Here is a 22,949-nt window from a genome sequence, read left to right on the forward strand (position 1 = left end):
GGAGAAATGGCTCTGGTTCACCCCAATCATTGATACTTGAGGCAATTCTATTGCCCGAACCTCTGCCCCAGCCAACTCAACACAGACTGGAAATCAAACCACGGTCTTTCCGCACAGAAAGACAAGTGACTCGTTGGGAGAATGCCCCCAAAAACAACACCAGATATTTATTGGGCAATTAGGTGAGGACATTTTCCCCAGTTCTGTATAGCAACCAAAAGTCATCATCATCATCATAGGCAGTCCCTCGGAATCGAGGAAGACTTGCTTCCACTCTAAAAATGAGTCCTTAGGTGGCTGAACAGTCCAATACGAGAGCCACAGTCTCTGAGGGACAGACAGTGGCTGAGGGTAAGGGAGGGTGGGACTGGTTTGCCGCACGCTCTTTCCGCTGCTTGCGCTTGGTTTCCACATGATCTCGGCGACGAGACTCGAGGTGCTCAGCGCCCTCCCGGATGCACTTCCTCCACTTAGGGCGGTCTTTGGGCCAGGGACTCCCAGGTGTCGGTGGGGATGTTGCATTTTATCAGGGAGGCTTAGAGGGTGGTCCTTGTAACGTTTCCTCTGCCCACCTTTGGCTCGTCTGCCGTGAAGGAGTTCAGAGTAGAGCGCTTGCTTTGGGAGTCTCGTGTCTGGCGTGCGGACAATGTGGCCCTGCCCAGCGGAGCTGATCGAGTGTGGTCAGTGCTTCGATGCTGTCAAAGCAAACCAAAAGTAAGCTGGCAACGACAGTGAGAATGACAGTGCTGGAATCCCAGTGACCAGAGTATCGTAACTGGCGGCGATGTTCCTTCGAATCCGTGTGGCGCGCGGTCCCATTAAATACACCGCTCGGGTGTGCATGCGCTGTAGCCTTTCCAGCGGCGGCAGCTGGTGAGAGGGCTGCACGGGACCTGCCGATTGATGCATGGCCGCCCACCTTAGGGGCAACCTTGGCTGGCAGTTGCTGGATGCATAAACTATGCTCGCATTCCTTGAGCATACTGAAGATCAATGGGTGATCATAGAATAGAATCACAGGAATTTACAGCACGGCAGGAGGCCATTTCAGCCCATCGTGTCCCGCCGGCCGACCAAGAACTATCCAGCCTAATCCCACTTTCCAGCTCTCGGTCCGTAGCCCTGTAGGTTACGGCACTTTAAGTGCACATCCAGGTATTTTAAAAATGTGGTGAGGGTTTCTGCCTCTACCACCCTTTCAGGCAGCGAGTTCCAGACCCCCACCACCCTCTGGGTGAAGAAATTTCCCTTCATATAAACCTCCCCCCGCAATTACTTTAAATCCACCTGGTTGTTGACCCCTCTGCCAAGGGAAACAGGTCCTTCCTATCCATTCTATTCTGGCCCCTCATAAATTTACACACCTCAATCAGGTCTCCCCTCAGCCTCCTCTGTTCCACAGAAAACAGACCCAGCATCTCCAGTCTTGCCTCATTGCTAAAATTCTCCAGCCCAGGCAACATTCTTGTAAATCTCCTCTGCACCCTTTCCAGTGCAATCACATCTTTTCCTGCGATGTGGTGATCTGACCAAAGCGTTTAACATTTTTCAAAGGACTTGATAGGGTAGTTACAGAGAAGTGATTTCCTCTGGTGGGGGAGTTCACAACAAAGGGACATCATTTATGCTTGAACTGTATAAAACACTAGTTAGGCCACAGCTAGATTACTGTGTGCAGTTCTGGTGCCTTCTGTTGCCTGGGCCCCAAGCTCTGGTACTCCCTGCCTAAACCTCTCCGCCTCTCTACCTCTCTTTCCTCCTTCAAGACGCTCCTTAAAACCGTCCTCTTTGACCAAGCCTGCTCTAAATTTCTACTCAGGCGGCTCGGTGCCAAATTGTTTTTATCTCATGACAATCCTGTGAAGCGCCTCGGGATGTTTCACCACGTTAAAGGCACTATATAAATACAAGTTGTTGTTGTTGTGGTTGTTTTTTTGGTTTCAGATTCCCAGCATTTGCACAGTCTTTACATCCTCACCTGTTTTACAGATACGGTGAGGGCAATCTGCTTGCCGAGGTACCACCATCATGTGGCACTGGGTAAAGAGTGCTGGATATCGGGCTGGGGCCATGCAAGTGCAGGTGCCTGTAAGTATTCGAGTCGCCAGGTTGAAGATTGTTTCCACAGCAGAGAAATTTTTCGCCGCATTCGTTCTTACTTTGTATCTTTCAGACGAGGTAGAAAATCTGTTAAAGGAAGCATCTGTCCCTCTGATTAGCACCGAGCGATGTAACAGTAGCTGCATGTATAATGGTGCCATATCTCCCAGAATGATGTGTGCAGGATACAAGGAGGGCAAAGTTGATGCTTGCCAGGTGAGTTGAGGTCAGAGCAAAAGGATCGCGGATCTAAAACTACTTTGCTTCTCAATCTAATAAAGAAAGTCTATTTTTGAGTTTACTGTGTCGTGGCTCAGTGGGGAGCACTCTCGCCTCTGAGTCAGCAGGATGTGGGTTCAAGTCCCACTTCAGAGACTTAAGCGCATAATTTTGGCTGACACTCCAGTGCAGTGCTGAGTGAGTGCTGCACTGTCGGAGGGGCAGTGCTGAGTGAGTGCTGCACTGTCGGAGGGGCAGTACTGAGGGAGTGCTGCACTGTCGGAGGGGTAGTACTGAGGGAGCGCCGCACTGTCGGAGGGGTAGTACTGAGGGAGCGCTGCACTGTCGGAGGGGCAGTGCTGAGGGAGCGCCGCACTGTCGGAGGGGCAGTACTGAGGGAGCGCTGCACTGTCGGAGGGGCAGTACTGAGGGAGCGCCGCACTGTCGGAGGGGCAGTACTGAGGGAGCGCTGCACTGTCGAAGGGGCAGTACTGAGGGAGCGCTGCACTGTCGGAGGAGCAGTACTGAGGGAGCGCCGCACTGTCGGAGGGGCAGTACTGAGGGAGCGCTGCACTGTCGGAGGGGCAGTGCTGAGGGAGCGCCGCACTGTCGGAGGGGCAGTACTGAGGGAGCGCTGCACTGTCGGAGGGGCAATGCTGAGGGAGCGCTGCACTGTTGGAGGGGTAGTACTGAGGGAGCGCCGCACTGTCGGAGGGGCAGTACTGAGGGAGCGCTGCACTGTCGGAAGGGCAATGCTGAGGGAGTGTCGCACTGTCAGAGGGGCAGTACTGAGGGAGCGCTGCACTGTCGGAGGGGCAGTACTGAGGGAGCGCCACACTGTCGGAGGGGCAGTACTGAGGCAGCGCTGCACTGTCGGAAGGGCAATGCTGAGGGAGTGTCGCACTGTCAGAGGGGCAGTACTGAGGGAGCGCTGCACTGTCGGAGGGGCAGTACTGAGGGAGCGCCACACTGTCGGAGGGGCAGTACTGAGGGAGCCCTGCACTGTCAGAGGGAAAGTACTGTGGGAGTGCTGCACTGTGGGAGGAGCAGTACTGAGGGAGCGCTGCACTATCGGAGGGACAGTACTGTGGGAGTACTGCACTGTGGGAGGGGCCATCTTTCAGATGAGATGTTAAACCGAGGCCCCGTCTGCTCTCTCAAGTGGACATAAAAGATCCCATGGCACTATTTCGCAGAAGAGCAGGGACATATCTTGGCCAAATATTTATCCCTCAATCAATATCACTAAAAACAGATTATCTGGTCATTATCACATTGCTGTTTGTGGGAGCTTGTTGTGCACAAATTGGCTGCCGCGTTTCCTACATTACAACAGTGATTATACTTTAAAAGGTTACGTCATTGACTGCAAAGCGCTTTGGAATGTCCTGCGGTTGTGAAAGGCGCTACAGAAATGCAAGTCCTTCTTTTTATTTCCTTTTTTAAATGATGTTGAAGATAAAGGATGTTAGTGTAGGGAAATGTAACATCTTTTCCCCCCTTGTTACTCAGTCACCACGTGAAACACTTTCAGGTCCGGTATGGGACAGACAGATGCAGGGTTCTGTACCTGACCCGGAAGTAGAGTCGAGCTCCCTCTACTTGTCGTTAAAACCTAACTGGTCCACTCATGTCCTTCAGGGAAGGAAATCTGCCGCCCTTACCCGGTCTGGCCTGTATGTGACTCCAGACCCACAGCAATGTGGTTGGCTCATAACTGCCCCTCAGAAATTGCCCAGCGAGCCACTTAGTCATCAAGGGTAATTTGGGATGGGCAGTAAATGCTGGATTTCCCACATCCCATGAACGAAGAAAAGAAAACTCTGCCATAACAATGCTTGCTGACCTTAATATGAAATAAGCGACCCCTTACCTTTCCGATGTTAACTTCACATTTCCCACACACCCACCATCTCTGTGGCCTCTGAGTGAGATCAACAATCTGCGTTGATTTGTGGGCAGTTTTATGTGCCCACCCGCCCCCCCCCCCACAAACCCATCCACCCCACCCCCTCCCCCCTCCACCTCTCTCCCCCCTCCCCGCTATGCCCTCCACCTTCCACCCCCTCCGCCCCCCACCTTCACCCCGAGATTTACTCAACACTGACTGTGGGTGTACGTTGCAGGGAGACAGCGGTGGCCCTCTAGTATGTGAGGATGTCCAAGCCTGGCATTTGACCGGAGTGGTGAGTTGGGGCATCGGCTGTGCTGAAGCTAATCACCCAGGAGTTTACGCAAAAGTGTCCGAGTTCCTAGAATGGATATACAGCGTTATCGAGGTAAGGGACCCGCTTCTAATGGCAAGCACCTTACCTAAGGAAGGATATACTTGCCATAGAGGGAGAGCAACAAAGATTCACCAGGCTGATTCCTGGGATGGGGGGATTGTCCTATGAGGAGAGATTGAGTAGACTAGGCCTGTATCCTCTAGAGTTTAGAAGAATGAGAGATGATCTCATTGAAATATAAAAAATTCTTACAGCGCTTGACAGGGTAGATGCAGGGAGGATGTTTCCCCCTGGCTGGGGAATCTAGAACCAGGGGTCACAGTCTCAGAATAAGGGGTCGGCCATTTAGAACCGAGATGAGGAGGAGTTTCTTCACTCAGAGGGTGGTGAATCTTTGGAATTCTCTTCCCCAGAGGGCTGTGGAAGCTCAGTCGTTGAGTATATTCAACGCAGACAGCAATAGATTTTTAGATACTAAGGGAATCAAGGGATATGGGGATAGTGCGGGGAAAGTGGAGTTGAGGTGGGATATCAGCCATGATCTCATTGAATGGCGGAGCAGGCTCGAGGGGCCAAATGGCCGACTTCTGCTCCTATTTCTTATGTCCTTATGTTCTAGAGAATGAACGAACAGTGCTATATGCTTTATCTTTTATTAATAACAGATTCTCAGTTACACCGAATATAACTCTCTCGTTCGCTACCTGTCCGTAGCAGGGGCAGGGCTGAATGGACAACAGCAGTTTTTAAATATAGTCCCCATCACTTAAAACTTATACGTTTAAAAGGAGCAGTTGCTTATATCAGCCAAAATGCGACATTACCCGTTACTGGAGTAGAATGGGTAGATAATCTCTGGAGTTTAGACGAACGAGAGGTGATCTCTTTGAAACAGGCAAGACTCCGAGGGGGATTGAGAGGGTAGATGCTGGGAGGATGTTTCCTCTGGCTGGAGAGTCTAGAACTAGGGGCCATAGTTTCAAAATAAGGAGTCAGCCTTTTAGGACCGAGATGAGGAGGAATTTCTTCACTCAGAGGGTGGTGAATCTTTGGAATTCTCTACCCCAGAGGGCTGTGGATGGTCAGTTATTTATATTTAAGGCTGAGGGATAGATAGATTTTTAGACTTTAAGGGGAATCAAGGGGTATGGGGATCGAGCGGGAAAGTGAAGCTGAGGTACAGATGAGCCAGGATCTAGTTGAATGGCAGAGCAGGCTCGAGGGATTAAATGGGCTCCTCCTGTCCCTGCGTTTCTAAAGCAATAGAAGAATGAACAACTCGATTCTGTAACAACTTCTCTCCCGCTCAGAGTTTGGACACCTCCGCGTCTTAGAGAAGATTCCAGAATCTGCTAAACAGCGTGAGGAATGCGAGGCACAGAAGAGGAACAGCCAGAGACGTCGAGTGGCGGGATGGTTTCACACAACCGCCGTTCCCTGGCCTTAGACCTCGAGAATCGGCTTGGATCTTTCTCTCAGTGCGAGGAAGGTTTTAAAAAATAATAGCTCAAGGCTCACTGAGTGAGATCAGCTGTGTGTGTTTTTGTAAAAAAAAAAGCCCAGTGATCTGGTTTTCCCATAATGGGACATTAGGTGTCCCTGACACGGTCTATTACTTCACATATGATCAACGCGTCTTACAAAAAAAAACAGTCCTTTCTACATAAGAACATAAGAAATAGGAGCATGAGTAGGCCATACGGCCCCTCGAGCCTGCTCCACCATTTAATACGATCGTGGCTGATACAATCATGGACTCAGCTCCACCTCCCGCTGCCCATAACCCCTTACCCTTTAAGAAACTGTCTATTTCTCTATTAAATTTATTCAATATCCCAGCTTCCACAGCTCTCTGAGGCAGCGAATTCCACAGATCCACAACCCTCTGAGAGAAGAAATTTCTCCTCATCTCTCTTTTAAATGGGCGGCCCCTTATTCTAAGATTATGCCCTCTAGTTCTAGTCTCCCCTATCAGTGGGAACATCCCCTCTGCATCCACCTTGTCAAGCCCCCTCATAATCTTATACATTTCGATAAGATCACCTCTCATTCTTCTGAACTCCAATGAGTGGAGGCCCAACCTACTCAACCTTTCCTCATAAGTCAACCCCCTCATCTCCGGAATCAACCTTGTGAACCTTCTCTGAACTGCCTCCAAAGCAAGTATATCCTTTCGTAAATATGGAAACCAAAACTGCACGCAGTATTCCAGGTGTGGCCTCACCAATACCCTGTATAACTGTAGCAAGACTTCCCTGCTTTTATACTCCATCCCCTTTGCAATAAAGGCCAAGATTCCATTGGCCTTCCTGATCACTTGCTGTACCTGCATACTTTCCTTTTGTGTTTCATGCACAAGTATCCCCAGGTCCCGCTGTACTGCAGCACTTTGCAATCTTTCTCCATTTAAATAATCACTTGCTCTTTGATTTTTCCTGCCAAAGTGCATGACCTCACACTTTCCAACATTATACTCTATCTGCCAAATTTTTGCCCACTCACTTAGCCTGTCTATGTCCTTTTGCATATTTTTTGTGTTCTCCTCACAGATTGCTTTTCCTCCCATCTTTGTATCGTCGGCAAACTTGGCTATGTTACACTCAGTCCCTTCCTCCAAGTCGTTAATATAGATTGTAAATAGTTAGGGTCCCAGCACTGATCCCTGTGGCACTCCACTGGTTACTGATTGCCAACCAGAGAATGAACCATTTATCCCTATTCTCTGTTTTCTGTTCATTAGCCAATCCTCTATCCATGCTAATATATTAGCCCCAACTCCGTGAACTTTTATCTTGTGCAGTAATCTTTTATGTGGCACCTTGTCAAATGCCTTCTGGAAGTCCAAATACACCAAATCCACTGGTCCCCCTCATCCATCCTGTTCGTTACATCCTCAAAGAATTCTAGCAAATTTGTCAAACATGACTTCCCCTTCATAAATCCATGTTGACTCTGCCTGACCAAATTTTGCTTTTCCAAATGTCCTGCTACTGCTTCTTTAATAATGCACTCCAACATGATCTTAGAATAAGGTACCGCCCATTTAAAACTGAGATGAGGAGAAATTTCTTCTCTCAGAGGGCTGCAAATCTGTGGAATTCGCTGCCTCAGAGAGCTGTGGAAGCTGGGACATTGAATAAATTTAAGACCGAAATAGACAGTTTTTTAAGCGATAAGAGGATAAGGGGTTATCGGGAGCAGGCAGGGACATGGAGCTGTCCATGATCAGATCTAGCCTAATGTTATTGAATGGCGGAGCAGGCTCGAGGAGCCAAATGGCCGATTCCTGCTCCTATTTCTTATATTCTTATCTCCTACATCGAAAAGCCACCAAATAAATACTGCTTGATATACTTCAGCTGCTCGGGTCTGAACACTTTGACACTTACCTCATCAAAAAATTAAAATATATTTTTTGCACACCTCATGTATCTACTGTGTGAGAGTCTGTCCCCGTTTTCGGTACAAAGGTTGCAGGATATGTTGGGCAAGACACAACTCTGGTTGGACATCTTTTGGTGATTTTTCAGGGAAGGTGAAATCACATCAGTTGGTATTGTCGGATAAAAAATGAAAGAACTCATCTCCTTTTCTTACGTTGTGCTTTGATCACAAATACCGCAGGGAGTGTTCGCCTTTCATCATCCGTTCCTGTGGCCTGGGCATCGTTGGCATGGCCAGCATTTATTGCCCGTCCCTTGCTGCGATTGTACAGGAGCCTGGCGGACAAGCATCGTCCTCCAACCCGCCTGGTAGATGAGCGGGAAGCTCAGCCAAGGGTCGGCAATTCTGGTTGAGCATATTCCTGGGGGTTTCATCACATCCTGTCTCCAACCGCCCCACCCAGACAGACAAACATTTCCCCCCCCCCCCCCCATCTCCAACTTCTTCATAACTTAAAAAAGAATGATACGTGGACTTTAAGGGTTAACTTACGCGGAGAGATTACACAAATTAGGATCGTATTCGCTAGAAATTAGACGGTTAAGGGATGATACAACCGAAGTTTTCCGGATATTAAGGGCAACAGATAGAGAGAAACTATTTCTGCTGTTTGGGGATTCTAGGATTAGGGGGCATAGTCCAAAAATTAGAGCCAGACCTTTCAGGAGTGAAGTTAGGAAACACTTCTACACACAAAGGGCGGTAGAAGTTTGGAACTCTTTTCCACAAATGGCAGTTGATGCTGGGTCAGTTGTTAATTTTAAATCAGAGATTGATGGCTTTTGGTTAACCAAAGGTTTTAAGGGATATGGGCCAAAGACGGGTCGATGGAGTTAGGTCGCAGATCAGCCATGATCTCATTGAATGGCGGAACAGGCTCGCGGGGCTGAATGGTGGTCTCCTGTTCCTATGTTGCTAAACAAAAACACTATTTTTTTCAATACCGCTGTAATTTTTTTCCCGGGTTTTTCTCCCAGCAGTGTCCAGGAGGTTAATCTTCAATTCCTGGAGACACCAGGGCACCCCTGGAGTGTGGGCACCCCTGGCTCTGCTGGAGTTTGCCGGCAACTCTATAAACATTAAACCCTAAGTGGAGGAAGTGCATTCGGGAGGGTGCTGAGCACCTCGAGTCTCGTCGCCAAGAGTATGCAGAAATCAAACGCAGGCTGCAGAAAGAGCGTGCAGCAAACCAGACTCCCCACCCACCCTTTTCCTCAATGATTATCTGTGCCACCTGTGACAGGGACTGTGGTTCTTGTATTGGACTGTACAGTCACCCAAGAACTCATGTTAAGAATGGAAGCAAGTCTTACTTGATTCTGAGGGACTGCCTATGATGATGGAACGCTAAAAGGCAGATTTCACATGGTTCACTGGTTTTGGGGTTAACTCCTGCACCAAGAAAGCACACAGAGGAATTTAATACAAACATGTTAAACATTCATATGGGTACAATGTCGATCAGGAAATATCAGATTTACATCTCGGTGCAGTTCCAACTGACAGAACTGGCAGCATGCAAGAATTTGAAGGTGGAGGCTAATGTTGAAGGATTTGACTAACTTTATATCCATCATTTGTAATGAACGTTCACCTCGAAAATCATAAAATAAAAAGGGAAAATTTCATGATGTTAATGGTTTGCGGAAGAACTTGGTTTAGACTGGCCCAGGCCCAGGCCAATTCCAAGTATTGGATGCCAATCGTCCTCTGTTTCAGCTGATCAATGGTGATCTGGGGTCAGTTCACATGCCTCAATAATATGCAAGGAGAGTCTCAGCCTTGGGTTGCCAACGCTGGTTGAGCATATTCCTGTAGTTCTGCGCTCTTCCAATTCTGGTCACTTATGCATCCCTGATTATAATCTCTCCACCATTGGCGGCCGTGCTTTCAGCTACCTGGGCCCTAATCTCTGGAACTCCCTCCCTAAACCTTTCCGTCTCTCTATTGCTCTTTCCTCCTTTAAGATGCACCTTAAAACCTACCTGTTTGACGAAGCATTTGGTCATCTGTCCTAATATCTCCTTATGTGGCTCGGTGTCAAATTTGGTTTGATAATCGTTCCTGCGAAACACCTTGGGACGTTTCACTACGTTAGAGGCACCGTATAAATGGCAGTTATTGTTGGAAGCAGAGAGAGCAAAAACAAAGAAGTTGTTATTAAAAAAAAAATGCAAAATTTATTGGTAAACTCCAGCGAAATGCAGTGTTGGGCTCACAGTAAAGTTTAAGAATATGTGTGTCAGATTTTCAAACGTTCGGTTCTGTCGCAAGACCTGTTGTAGGTCCCTATATCCAAAACCCCACCATGTGATCAAAGCAAGTACCTCCCAGGATCTCATTAAATCCCCAACCCTGTCCCCCTCCCTCCCCCTCACATGATGCCTGGCGAATTGAAACTTTAGTTTTTTACATTGTCTCTCATTTTTCTTCTTCAGAATACAAACACATTTTATTCTCAGTAAACTACTCTTTTATTCACCGTCTATTCTCCTCCTCCCCCGCCCCCTTCCTCCCGTCCATTTTTCTTTTTACTGTTCTATAATCTTCCGTTCCAACATTCACCTGCATTCACCGATCCCGTACTCCCAGCACAGAAACTGCCGCGAAGAGATAGCGGGAGCAGAATTAGTGCTGCAGGAGAGAGAGAGAAAAGAGAGATAGAGAGCAGGAGGAAAGGAGAGAAAGAGAGAGAGATCTTCACCCCAATTGTTGAAGAGAGAAAGAAGGCGGCTTTTCAAAGCCAAGGCTCATTCCCTGAGTGAGATTGCTCAGAAAGTTGCGAGTTCATCTCAGGTAGAATAATCTCCCTAAAGATAGGAACCAGCTATCTTCACAACCACTTTTGAGTGAGATTATGAATCAGCAAATTATGAACACGGGGATCGAGCGGGAAAGTGGAGTTGAGGTAGAAGATCAGCCATGATCTTATTGAATGGCGGAGCAGGCTCGAGGGGCCGTATGGCCGACTCCTGCTTCGATTTCTTATGTTCTCGAGAACAGTTTGGTGCTACAATGCTGAACCTGTCGAGTTGAGGTATCCCCAACATTGCTTTCACATAAAGACGCTGACAGAGTGAGACTGGTCCAGAGTCCAGTCTGGATTCAAGCCCAGCTCCCAGATATAGACCTATTTTCTAATGCACTTCACTTCCCCAGTCCCTTGGTTATTGCAAAGTCTTTGAGGTTGAGGGGTCAGATACAGTGGAGTGGCACAACACAGGAATCTCAGGCTACAAATTGGCCTCCGTCGACGCCTCCCCCGTGAGTACACTGACCACACTTTGTTTCCGGTGTTTCACTGATAAATGGAGGGGCGTATTCCGATACTGGTCCTCAGCTTTCACATCTGCATTGTGCCTCATCAGCGTCTGTACAACAGCAGCATTGCCGTTCAGGGCGCCCAAGTGCAGAGAAGTCCACCCGAACCTATTGGCAGCGTTGACATCGGCTTTGTGATCGAGCAACATCTCGAGACTGCAGAGTCTGCCTCTGTGGGCAGCAAGGTGCAACGGTGTCCACCCAGATTCATCCGTCACATTGGGATTGGCACCGTTGGCCAGGAGCTCCGAGACAACTTGCTCTTGGTTGTAGCACGTTGCCAAGTGCAAGGGGGTCCATTCCATATCCCCACCAACATCAACGTCAGAGGGGCTGTCAATCAACAGGTGGACCGTTGTCACTTGGCCCTTCAGAGAGGCAAGGTGCAGGGGCGTCCAATTCTGTGAGGTCTTGCGATTGATGTCAGCCCCGTGTTTCAAGAGATACCTGCAGATCCCGGTGTGACCATTCAGTGCCGACAGGTGCAAAGGGGTGGAGTGCGAATGGTCCAGGCTATCGACCTCAGCTCCGCTGTTCACCAGTAGCCTCGCGACCCTGAAGAAACCCCTCTCAGCCGCCAAATGCAGCGGCGTCCGGAGGCCAACCTGCGTTCTGTTCAGCTCAGCTCCTTGGCCAATCAGAAGCTTGGCGATGTTACAATGGCCATAGTAGGCAGCGAGGTGCAGAGATGTACGGTTGTCACTCTCCTGCAGGTCGAGGTTGGCCTGGCGAGTGAAGAGAACTCGCACCACATTCTCATGGCCATTCTGCGATGCCAGGTGGAGCGGTGACCAGCCATCACGCTCCTTTACGTCGACGTGGGCATCCTTGTCCAGCAGCAGACGGCCAATCCGGTCATCCCCATTTTGAGACGCAAAATGCAGAGGTGCCCAATTGTCTTTGTCCGTTCGATTGACATCGGCTCCCCCCTCAATCAGTAACATGCACAGGTCCACAAATCGGTTCTGTACAGCTATAATCAGAGGTGTGAACCCTCTGGAGGTTTGGGCATTGACAGAGCCTCCATACTTCAGTACAAGCTGGACAAACTCCACATCTCCAGTGAGAACAGCCAGGTGCATCATCGTATAGTCTTCCACAAGGATCAGGGCAACATGCTCTCTTCTTAATATTCCCTTCAAGTTACTGATGTCATTTTCCAATAGATGCTGCAGGAGTTCCCTTCTGGTATCAATGGAGTCATCTACAATAAGAAAACATAATTAGAGTGTATGGATGGATGGTACATCATACGACCATACGAACGAACAATGAACAGGTAAAGATCCTCTGGTCCATCGAGCCTGTCCCACACGATTGTGATAGGTGGTATCCTTGCCACTGGACCGAGACCTAGCCCGTGTGGTGGCTGGTGTGCAACGGCCACTACACGTTAAAAAAATCCCACACAGGCATCTTCCACCCGTCAACATGTTGTTCGGGATCCGGAATATTAGGTCCTTCATTAGATCCTGAAACACCTGTGAACTCATATCTTTTCGACGTGAACATAAGAACATAAAAATTAGGAACAGGAGTAGGCCATCTAGCCCCTCGAGCCTGCTCCGCCATTCAACAAGATCATGGCTGATCTGGCCGTGGACTCAGCTCCACTTACCCGCCCGCTCCCCGTAACCCTTAATTCCCTTATTGGTTAAAAATCTATCTATCTGTGATTTGAATACATTCAATGAGCTAGCCTCAACTGCTTCCTTGGGCAGTGAATTTCACAGATTCACAACCCTCTGGGAGAAGAAATTCCTTCTCAACTCGGTTTTAAATTGGCTCCCCCTTATTTTGAGGCTGTGCCCCCTAGTTCTAGTCTCCCCGACCAGTGGAAACAACCTCTCTGCCTCTATCTTGTCTATTCCTTTCATTATTTTAAATGTTTCTAAAAGATCACCCCTCATCCTTCTGAACTTCAACGAGTAAAGACCCAGTCTACTCAATCTATCATCATAAGGTAAGCCCCTCATCTCCGGAATCAGCCTCGTGAATCGTCTCTGTACCCCCTCCAAAGCCAGTATATCCTTCCTTAAGTAAGGTGACCAAAACTGCATGCAGTACTCCAGGAGCAGCCTTTCCAATACCCTATACAGTTGCAGCAGGACCTCCCTGCTTTTGTACTCCATCCCTCTCGCAATGAAGGCCAACATTTCATTCGCCTTCCTGATTACCTGCTGCCACCTGCAAACTAACTTTTTGGGATTCATGCACAAGGACCCCCAGGTCCCTCTGCACCTCAGCATGTTGTAATTTCTCCCCATTCAAATAATATTCCCTTTTACTGTTTTTTTTCCCAAGGTGGATGACCTCACACTTTCCGACATTGTACTCCATCTGCCAAACCTTAGCCCATTCGCCTAACCTATCCAAATCTCTTTGCAGCCTCTCTGTGTCCTCTACACAACCCGCTTTCCCACTAATCTTTGTGTCATCTGCAAATTTTGTTACACTACACTCTGTCCCCTCTTCCAGGTCATCTATGTATATTGTAAACAGTTGTGGTCCCAGCACCGATCCCTGTGGCACACCACTAACCACCGATTTCCAACCCGAAAAGGACCCATTTATCCCGACTCTCTGCTTTCTGTTCGCCAGCCAATTCTCGATCCATGCTAATACATTTCCTCTGACTCCGCGTATCTTTATCTTCTGCAGTAATCTTTTGTGTGGCACCTTATCGAATGCCTTTTGGAAATCTAAATACACCACATCCATCGGTACACCTCTATCCACCATGCTCGTTATATCCTCAAAGAATTCCAGTAAATTAGTTAAACGTGGAAGCAAGTCATCCTCATTTTGAGGGACTACATATTAAAAATCCCAGATTAAAAACCTAGGCCAATTTGGGGAAAAAAATCTGAGAAATTCATCTCCGACCCATCTAGACGATCGAAACTAGTCCAGTAGATCACCTCTGGCCATTAAATTCTCTGCAGTACCTGCCTTCTGTAAGACGGTAATCATGCTCACGACCTCTGGTAGGATTAACGTGGAGCTTATATCACATTAATCCATTTCATGTTTTGTATCTGACACTCACGTTGCCTGATTACCAAAGACAAGAAGTGAGAGAGTGAGTAGCAGGAACCAGTTTTACTGGCTTGGCCCTGGGAGCTGACAAGTAATTTGAACTAGTTCATGGAATTTTATTCAACACAGACTCATCTCGGTATTTGGAACGAATATTTAAATAAGCTTAAATGTTGAGCGCGTCTGAAATTTGAATTCTCAAATCCAACTCAGTGAAAAGACCAATGTGTGAATAGAGGGGATTATTGAACAGATTGCAAGGGAACGTAGGAGGCCAGTCAGCCCCTTGAGCCTGTTCTACTATTCAATTAGATCCGTCTTTCGGATGAGACGTTAAACCGAGCCCCCGTCTGCTCTCTCAAGTGGAAGTTGAAAGATCCCATGACACTATTTTGAAAAAGTGCAGGGGAATTATCCCCGGTGTCCTGATCAATATTTATCCCTTAATCAACATAACAAAAACAGATTATCTGGTTATCACCACATTTCTGTTTGTGGGAGCTTGCTGTGCGCAAATTGGCTGCCGTGTTTCCTACATTACAACAGTGACTACACTCTAAAAGTATTTCATTGGCTGTAAAGCGCTTTGAGACGTCCGGTGGTTTCCCCACGAGATGAAGACAGAGAGTCAGGGGCCGTTAAACGGAAGTTTTCGTTTATTTCACTTTCCTTGTGGGGCCAGAGGGTCCAGGAGGTTTCTTTGCTAAACCACAATTATAATTTTTTTTACAATTTAAACATGAGCTAGGATCTCAGCCTGTGGACATCTCCACAGATACAATCTACTCAGCTTGTCAAACACATACTGAAATGCTGGCCTGGGATTTGGCCAACATCCAGTTTCACCTCTGTTCCCTCCCAAGTGAACTAATTTAACGTTTAGACTGCTGTTGGGTTTAGGAGATTGGCTGGCTTCCCAAGCAGCAGGATTTTATACACACTCAATTTGCGCACCGTGAAAAGGAAAATTACTATTAGATTAATAAAGAGCGTCCAGGTGAGCAACGTTCTCACAGCATGTCAACCAGTGACAAGGATATGCCTGGATTATCTGTGCAAGTAGGAACTCTGTATTAAACAAATTAATAAAAGCTATCAGACAGAGCTTGATGCAGCCTCATTGCAACAATGCAGTGCTCCCTCAGTACTGCACTGGGAGAGTCAGCCTAGATTTCATTTTGTGCTCAAGTCTCTGGAGTGGGACTCAAACCCACAACCTTCTGACTCCGAGGCGAGAGTGCGACCCATTGAACCACAGCTGACACCGCTTAAACCAATGCTAGATCGAGCCAGCTATCACGGTCATATCCTGGTATGCAAAGCTGTGGGGTAACCAGTGAAATAAGAACATAAGAATTAGGAACAGGAGTCGGCCATCTAGCCCCTCGAGCCTGCTCCACCATTCAACAAGATCATGGCTGATCTGGCCGTGGACTCAGCTCCACTTACCCGCCCGCTCCCCGTAACCCTTAATTGCATTATTGGTTAAAAATCTATCTATCTGTGATTTGAATACATTCAATGAGCTAGCCTCAACTACTTCCTTGGGCAGAGAATTCCACAGATTCACAACCCTCTGGGAGAAGAAATTCCTTCTCAACTCGGTTTTAAATTGGCTCCTCCGTATTTTGAGGCTGTGCCCCCGAGTTCTAGTCTCCCCGACCAGTGGAAACAACCTCTCTGCCTCTATCTTGTCTATCCCTTTCATTATTTTAAATGTTTCTATAAGTTCACCCCTCATCCTTCTGAACTCCAACGAGTAAAGGCCCAGTCTGCTCAATCTATCATCATAAGGTAACCCTCTCATCTCCAGAATCAGCCTAGTGAATCGTCTCTGTACCTCCTCCAAAGCTAGTATATCCTTCCTTAAGTCAGGTGACCAAAACTGCATGCAGTACTCCAGGCCTCACCAACACCCTGTACAGTTGCAGCAGGACCTCCCTGCTTCTGTACTCCATCCCTCTCGCAATGAAGGCCAACATTCCATTCGCCTTCCTGATTACCTGCTGCACCTGCAAACTAACTTTTTGGGATTCCCCCAGGTCCCTCTGCACCGCAGCATGTTGTAATTTCTCCCCATTCAAATAATATTCCCTTTTGCTGGTTTTTTTTCCAAGGTGGATGACCTCACATTTTCCGACATTGTATTTCATCTGCCAAACCTTAGCCCATTCGCTTAACCTATCTAAATCTCTTTGCAGCCTCTCTGTGTCCTCTGCACAATCCGCTTTCCCACTAATCTTTGTGTCATCTGCAAATTTTGTTACACTACACTCTGTCCCCTCTTCCAGGTCATCTATGTATATTGTAAACAGTTATGGTCCCAGCACCGATCCCTGTGGCACACCACTAACCACCGATTTCCAACCCGAAAAGGACCCATTTATCCCGACTCTCTGCTTTCTGTTTGCCAGCCAATTCTCGATCCATGCTAATACATTTCCTCTGACTCCGCGTACCTTTATCTTCTGCAGTAACCTTTTGTCTGGCACCTTATCGAATGCCTTTTGGAAATCTAAATACACCACATCCATCGGTACACCTCTATCCACCATGCTCGTTATATCCTCAAAGAATTCCAGTAAATTAGTTAAACATGATTTCCCCTTCATGAATCCATGCTGCGTCTGCTTGATTGCACTATTCCTATCTAGATGTCCCGCTATTTCTTCCTTAATGAAAGCTTCAAGCATTTTCCCCACGACAGATGTTAAACTAACCGGCCTATAGTTACCTGCCTTTTGTCTGCCCCCTTTTTTAAACCGAGGCGTTACATTAGCTGCTTTCCAATCCGCTGGTACCTCCCCAGAATCCAGAGAATTTTGGTAAATTATAACGAATGCATCTGCTATAACTTCCGCCATCTCTTTTAATACCCTGGGATGCATTTCATCCGGACCAGGGGACTTGTCTACCTTGAGTCCCATTCGCCTGTCCAGCACTACCCCCCTAGCGATAGTGATTATCTCAAGATCCTCCCTTCCCACATTCCCGTGACCAGCAATTTTTGGCATGGTTTTTGTGTCTTCCACTGTGAAGACCAAAGCAAAATAATTGTTTAAGGTCTCAGCCATTTCCACATTTCCCATTATTAAATCCCCCTTCTCATCTTCTAAGGGACCAACATTTACTTTAGTCACTCTCTTCCGTTTTATATATCGGTAAAAGCTTTTACTATCTGTTTTTATGTTTTGCACAAGTTTACTTTCGTAATCTATCTTTCCTTTCTTTATTGCTTTCTTAGTCATTCTTTGCTGTCGTTTAAAATTTTCCCAATCTTCTATTTTCCCACTAACCTTGGCCACCTTATACGCATTGGTTTTTAATTTGATACTCTCCTTTATTTCCTAGGTTATCCACGGCTGGTTATCCCTTCTCTTACCGCCCTTCTTTTTCACTGGAATATATTTTTGTTGAGCACTATGAAAGAGCCCCTTAAAAGTCCTCCACTGTTCCTCAATTGTACCACCGTTTAGTCTGTGTTTCCAGTCTACTTTAGCCAACTCTGCCCTCATCCCACTGCAGTCCCCTTTGTTTAAGCATAGTACGCTCGATTGAGACACTACTTCCTCACCCTCAATCTGTATTACAAATTCAACCATACTGTGATCACTCATTCCGAGAGGATCTTTTACTAGGAGATCGTTTATTATTCCTGTCTCATTACACAGGATCAGATCTAAGATAGTTTGCTCCCTTGTAGGTTCTGTAACATACTGTTCTAAGAAACAATCCCGTATGCATTCTATGAATTCCTCCTCCAGGCTACCCCATGCGATTTGATTTGACCAATCGATATGTAGGTTAAAATCCCCCATGATTACTGCCGTTTCTTTTTCACAAGCCTCCATTATTCCCTTGATTATTGTCCGCCCCACCGTGAAGTTATTATTTGGGGGCCTATAAACTACGCCCACCAGTGAGCTTTTTCCCCTTACTATCTCTAATCTCCACCCACAATGATTCAACATTTTGTTCATTAGAGCCAATATCGTCTCTCACAACTGCCCTATCATCCTTTATTAACAGAGCTACCCCACCTCCTTTCCCTTCTTGTCTATCTTTCCGAATTGTCAGATACCCCAGGTGCAGACCGTCCGGTTTGTACTGGTCCCACCTCCCCCAGAACCGGTTCCAATGCCCCAGGAATTTGAATCCCTCCCTGCTGCACCACTGCTCAAGCCACGTATTCATCTGAGCTATCCTGCGATTCCTACTCTGACTAGTTTGTGGCACTGGTAGCAATCCTGAGGTCCGACTTTTGAGGTCCTACGTTTCAATTTAACTCCTAGCTCCTTAAATTCGTCTCGTAAGGCCTCATCCCTTTTTTTACCTATATCGTTGGTACCAATGTGCACCACGACAACTGGCTGTTCACCTCCCTTTTCAGAATGTCCTGCACTCGCTCCGAGACCTCCTTGACCCTTGCACCAGGGAGGCAACATACCATCCTGGAGTCTTGGTTGCGGCCGCAGAAACGCCTATCTATTCCCCTTACAATTGAATACCCTATTACTATCGCTCTCCCACTCTTTTTGCTGCCCTCCTGTGCAGCAGAGCCAGCCACGGTGCCATGAACTTGGCTGCTGCGGCCCTCCCCTGATGAGTCATCACCCTCAACAGTACTCAAAGCGGTGTATCTGTTTTGCTGGGGGATGACTGCAGGGGACCCCTGCACTACCTTCCTTGCACTGCTGGTCTTCCATTCCCTAGCTGCAAGATCCTCGCAACATCCGCGCACCCACCCTTCCCAGATGTACCTTGCTCTTGGTGCTGATAGAAACATAGACATAGAAAATAGGTGCAGGAGTAGGCCATTCGGCCCTTCTAGCCTGCACCGCCATTCAATGAGTTCATGGCTGAACATTCAACTTCAGTAGCCCATTCCTGCTTTCTCGCCATACCCCTTGATCCCCCTAGTAGTAAGGACCTCATCTAACTCCTTTTTGAATATATTTAGTGAATTGGCCTCAACAACTTTCTGTGGTAGAGAATTCCACAGGTTCACCACTCTCTGGGTGAAGAAGTTCCTCCGCATCTCGGTCCTAAATGGCTTACCCCTTATCCTTAGACTGTGACCTCTGGTTCTGGACTTCCCCAACATTGGGAACATTCTTCCTGCATCTAACCTGTCTAACCCCGTCAGAATTTTAAATGTTTCTATGAGGTCCCCTCTCATTCTTCTGAACTCCAGTGAATATAAGCCCAGTTGATCCAGTCTTTCTTGATAGGTCAGTCCCGCCATCCCGGGAATCAGTCTGGTGAACCTTCGCTGCACTCCCTCAATAGCAAGAATGTCCTCCTCAGGTTAGGAGACCAAAACTGTACACAATACTCCAGGTGTGGCCTCACCAATGCCCTGTACAACTGTAGCAACACCTCCCTGCCCCTGTACTCAAATCCCCTTGCTATGAAGGCCAACATGCCATTTGCTTTCTTAACCGCCTGCTGCACCTGAATGCCAACCTTCAATGACTGATGTACCATGACACCCAGGTCTCTTTGCACCTCCCCTTTTCCTAATCTGTCACCATTCAGATAATAGTCTGTCTCTCTGTTTTTACCACCAAAGTGGATAACCTCACATTTATCCACATTATACTTCATCTGCCATGCATTTGCCCACTCACCTAACCTATCCAAATCGCTCTGCAGCCTCACAGCATCCTCCTCGCAGCTCACACTGCCACCCAACTTAGTGTCATCCGCAAATTTGGAGATACTACATTTAATCCCCTCATCTAAATCATTAATGTACAGTGTAAACAGCTGGGGCCCCAGCACAGAACCTTGCGGTACCCCACTAGTCACTGCCTGCCATTCTGAAAAGTACCCATTTACTCCTACTCTTTGCTTCCTGTCTGACAACCAGTTCTCAATCCATGTCAGCACACTACCCCCAATCCCATGTGCTCTAACTTTGCACATCAATCTCTTGTGTGGGACCTTGTCGAACGCCTTCTGAAAGTCCAAATATACCACATCAACTGGTTCTCCCTTATCCACTCTACTGGAAACATCCTCAAAAAATTCCAGGCCCCACACACCCCCCCCAAGCGTTGAATGATAACCACTTCTTAAACACCTTATCTACCTGGCCTGCTACCTTCAGGGATCTGTGGACATGCACTCCAAGGTGCCTTTATTCCTCTACACATCTCAGTGTCCTACCATTTAAGGTGTAATCCCTTGCCTTGTTAGCCCTCCCCAAATGCATTACCTCACACTTCTCCAGATTAAATTCCATTTGCCAGTGTTCTGCCCACCTGACCAGTCCGTTGATATCTTCCTACTGTCCGCAGCTTTCTTCTTCATTATCAACCACAAGGACGACTTTAGTATCATCTGCAAACTTCTTAATCATACCCCCTCCATTCAAGTCTAAATCATTGATACATACCACAAAAAGCAACGGGCCAGCACCGAGCCCTGTGGCACCCCACCTGCTCCCATCTTACACCCAAAACAGGAGATAGCTGACTGGCGGCCTTCAGATGAGGCCGAGCCAAACCTCCAACAAACACTCCCACGCGGGATGCCGTCCAATCAAGCCAGCTTGCCAGCCCATGGGAGTTAGTCATTGGCCCCTACCGTGTATCGCCAAGCCCTTGGTAAATGCAGGAAGAATTCCTCTCCTTGGTATATCTCGTGAACTCAAACGCCAGAGGAAATATTCCCACACTTGTTCATCATGTCTCCACACGCAGAGACTGGAGCAGAACATCACCACGCTGAGTCAGAACAAGTGTTAAGGTTTCCCAATCTCATGACTGGCTTCGGAAACTGGAGAATGTGCCTGGGGCCGACTCCATCGCTCCTTGCATAACTCCTTACTACTGAGGAAAAATCAAAACAGTTTCTGGTGCACGAATAATAGCATCAGCTACGGTTAACATCGTGACTTGAAGATTCACGCTTAACCTCCCCTGTTCTAAACTCCAGGAGGCCGAGTGATGCCTTGGTGCAAACAATGGGGGGAAAGTTCCACCGTGTCTCATTTTGGGGGGGCATTTCGCGCCAGGTACGGAGGTCCCGACAAGGGTTACCGGGCTAAATTCGGGTTAGCGCCCTTGAACAGAAGTGGAGCACAAAATAACGCACTCCACTTCTTTTCTGGGGCGTGTCGCGGGGCGGACGCTCTGGGAGCGGGGTGCAGCGCTATGCACTGGGCACTGCCGCGTAGGGGGGGGGGGGGCTCGTCCCTTAATTAAAGAGAAGGGCCCAAGCTGCAAACTCTGCAATAATGAAAGGGCTATCCTTGGACCACCGGGAGCGGGAAGCACAGTGTTGGGCCGACTGATCGCGACATGAAACCCGCGTTCAAAGCGTTTGGCGAATCTTTTTTGTGACGGCCCACACCTCCCCTTTAACGTGCACCCCGCGAACGGCCAGCCGCCCGTTACGCGCCCACTGAAGCTGTCGCTGTCATCGTCCACCGCAGCCTCGGTGAGGGGGGGGGGTGGGGGGGCGATACCCAATGTAGGGTGCGCACAGTGATGGTGTCATCATCGCCCGACGCAGCGGAGCAGGACACCACGGGCTACCCCTGGCGCTAAACTCCCGCGGGATTTAGCGGGAGTTGTTAGCGGCGTCGCGCACGGCTGAAAAGTTGGGGGCGCTAACGGGAGGCGCAAACGCCCCGAATTTCTCGGCCTCGGACCCTTGGCATAAGTACAATAACTACCCCGGACTCTGCAGTAGGTGCACAGCGTATATACTAACCACTGCTACAGTTCTCGGACAACAGACTCAGCTTCTGCAATTCATTCCTCGCAATCTCTGCAATTATCGTTCCGTTCTGCAGGAAGGAAGAACAAGAATGTTGCCCGACTGTCAGGAAATTTAAGCCCGTGTAATTGCTGAAGCAACAGCTCACTAAGTTGCTTGTCCTCTTGTTAAATGGTGAGTGTTTGCTGACTGAATTATTGTGCACATCAAGGTGGGGAAAGTCAGTGTTGAGGAGTTTAGAAGAATGAAGTGATCTCATTGAAACATACAAGATTATGAGGAGGATTGATAGGGTTGATGCAGAGGGGCTGTTTCCCCTGGCTGAAATGTCTAGAGCTGGGTGGGGGGGGGGGAACACAGTCTCAGGATAAGGGGTCGGCCATTTAGGACCGAGATGAGGAGAAATCTCTTCACTCAGAGGATGGTGAATCTTTGGAATTCTCTGCCCCGGAGGGCTGTGGAAGCTCAGTCGTTGAATATATTCAAGTCTGAGATCGATTTTTTGGGCACTAAGGGGATCGGGCGGGACAGTGGAGTTGAGGTAGAAGATCAGCTGTGATCTTATTGAAAGGCGGAGTGGGCTCGAGTGGCCTTATGGCCCACTCCTGTTCCTATTTTTTTATGTTCTTAGGTTGTCATACTAGCTGCAACAACTCTCAGTCTACTGTCCCCTCTCTATGCCGGGCCAAATCCTCCATAAGTAAAACAAAACCACAGTCTCGCTCTGGATTAAACTCCGACATGTCATCATAGAACAGAACCATACAGCACGGAAGGAGGCCGTTCTGCCCATCGCCTATGCTGGCTCTTTGTAGCAGCTGTCCAATTTAGTCCCACACCCAGATTTTTCCCCATAACCCTGCAAATTAA

The 22,949-nt window shown here is 48.0% G+C and overlaps 2 protein-coding genes across 2 annotated transcripts in view; one reads left to right on the plus strand and one right to left on the minus strand.

Moving 5' to 3' along the window:
- Positions 1-5,994, plus strand: part of LOC139275670 (transmembrane protease serine 5-like) — a 78,400-nt gene extending 72,406 nt beyond the window's left edge. Inside the window, exons 10-13 of the mRNA XM_070892836.1 lie at positions 1,990-2,088; positions 2,174-2,316; positions 4,446-4,598; positions 5,860-5,994. Coding sequence (XP_070748937.1) covers positions 1,990-2,088; positions 2,174-2,316; positions 4,446-4,598; positions 5,860-5,994 — 530 coding nt within the window. The remainder of the gene's footprint in view (positions 1-1,989; positions 2,089-2,173; positions 2,317-4,445; positions 4,599-5,859) is intronic.
- A 5,230-nt stretch (positions 5,995-11,224) lies between these two features.
- The window catches only part of ankk1 (ankyrin repeat and kinase domain containing 1), a 30,064-nt gene continuing 18,339 nt past the window's right edge, over positions 11,225-22,949 (minus strand). The window contains exons 8-9 of the mRNA XM_070892837.1: positions 22,074-22,149; positions 11,225-12,516 (exon numbers count right to left, since the gene is read on the minus strand). Coding sequence (XP_070748938.1) covers positions 11,225-12,516; positions 22,074-22,149 — 1,368 coding nt within the window. The remainder of the gene's footprint in view (positions 12,517-22,073; positions 22,150-22,949) is intronic.

The sequence above is a fragment of the Pristiophorus japonicus genome, chromosome 11, assembly GCF_044704955.1.
Source record: "Pristiophorus japonicus isolate sPriJap1 chromosome 11, sPriJap1.hap1, whole genome shotgun sequence".
NCBI lineage: Eukaryota > Metazoa > Chordata > Chondrichthyes > Pristiophoridae > Pristiophorus > Pristiophorus japonicus.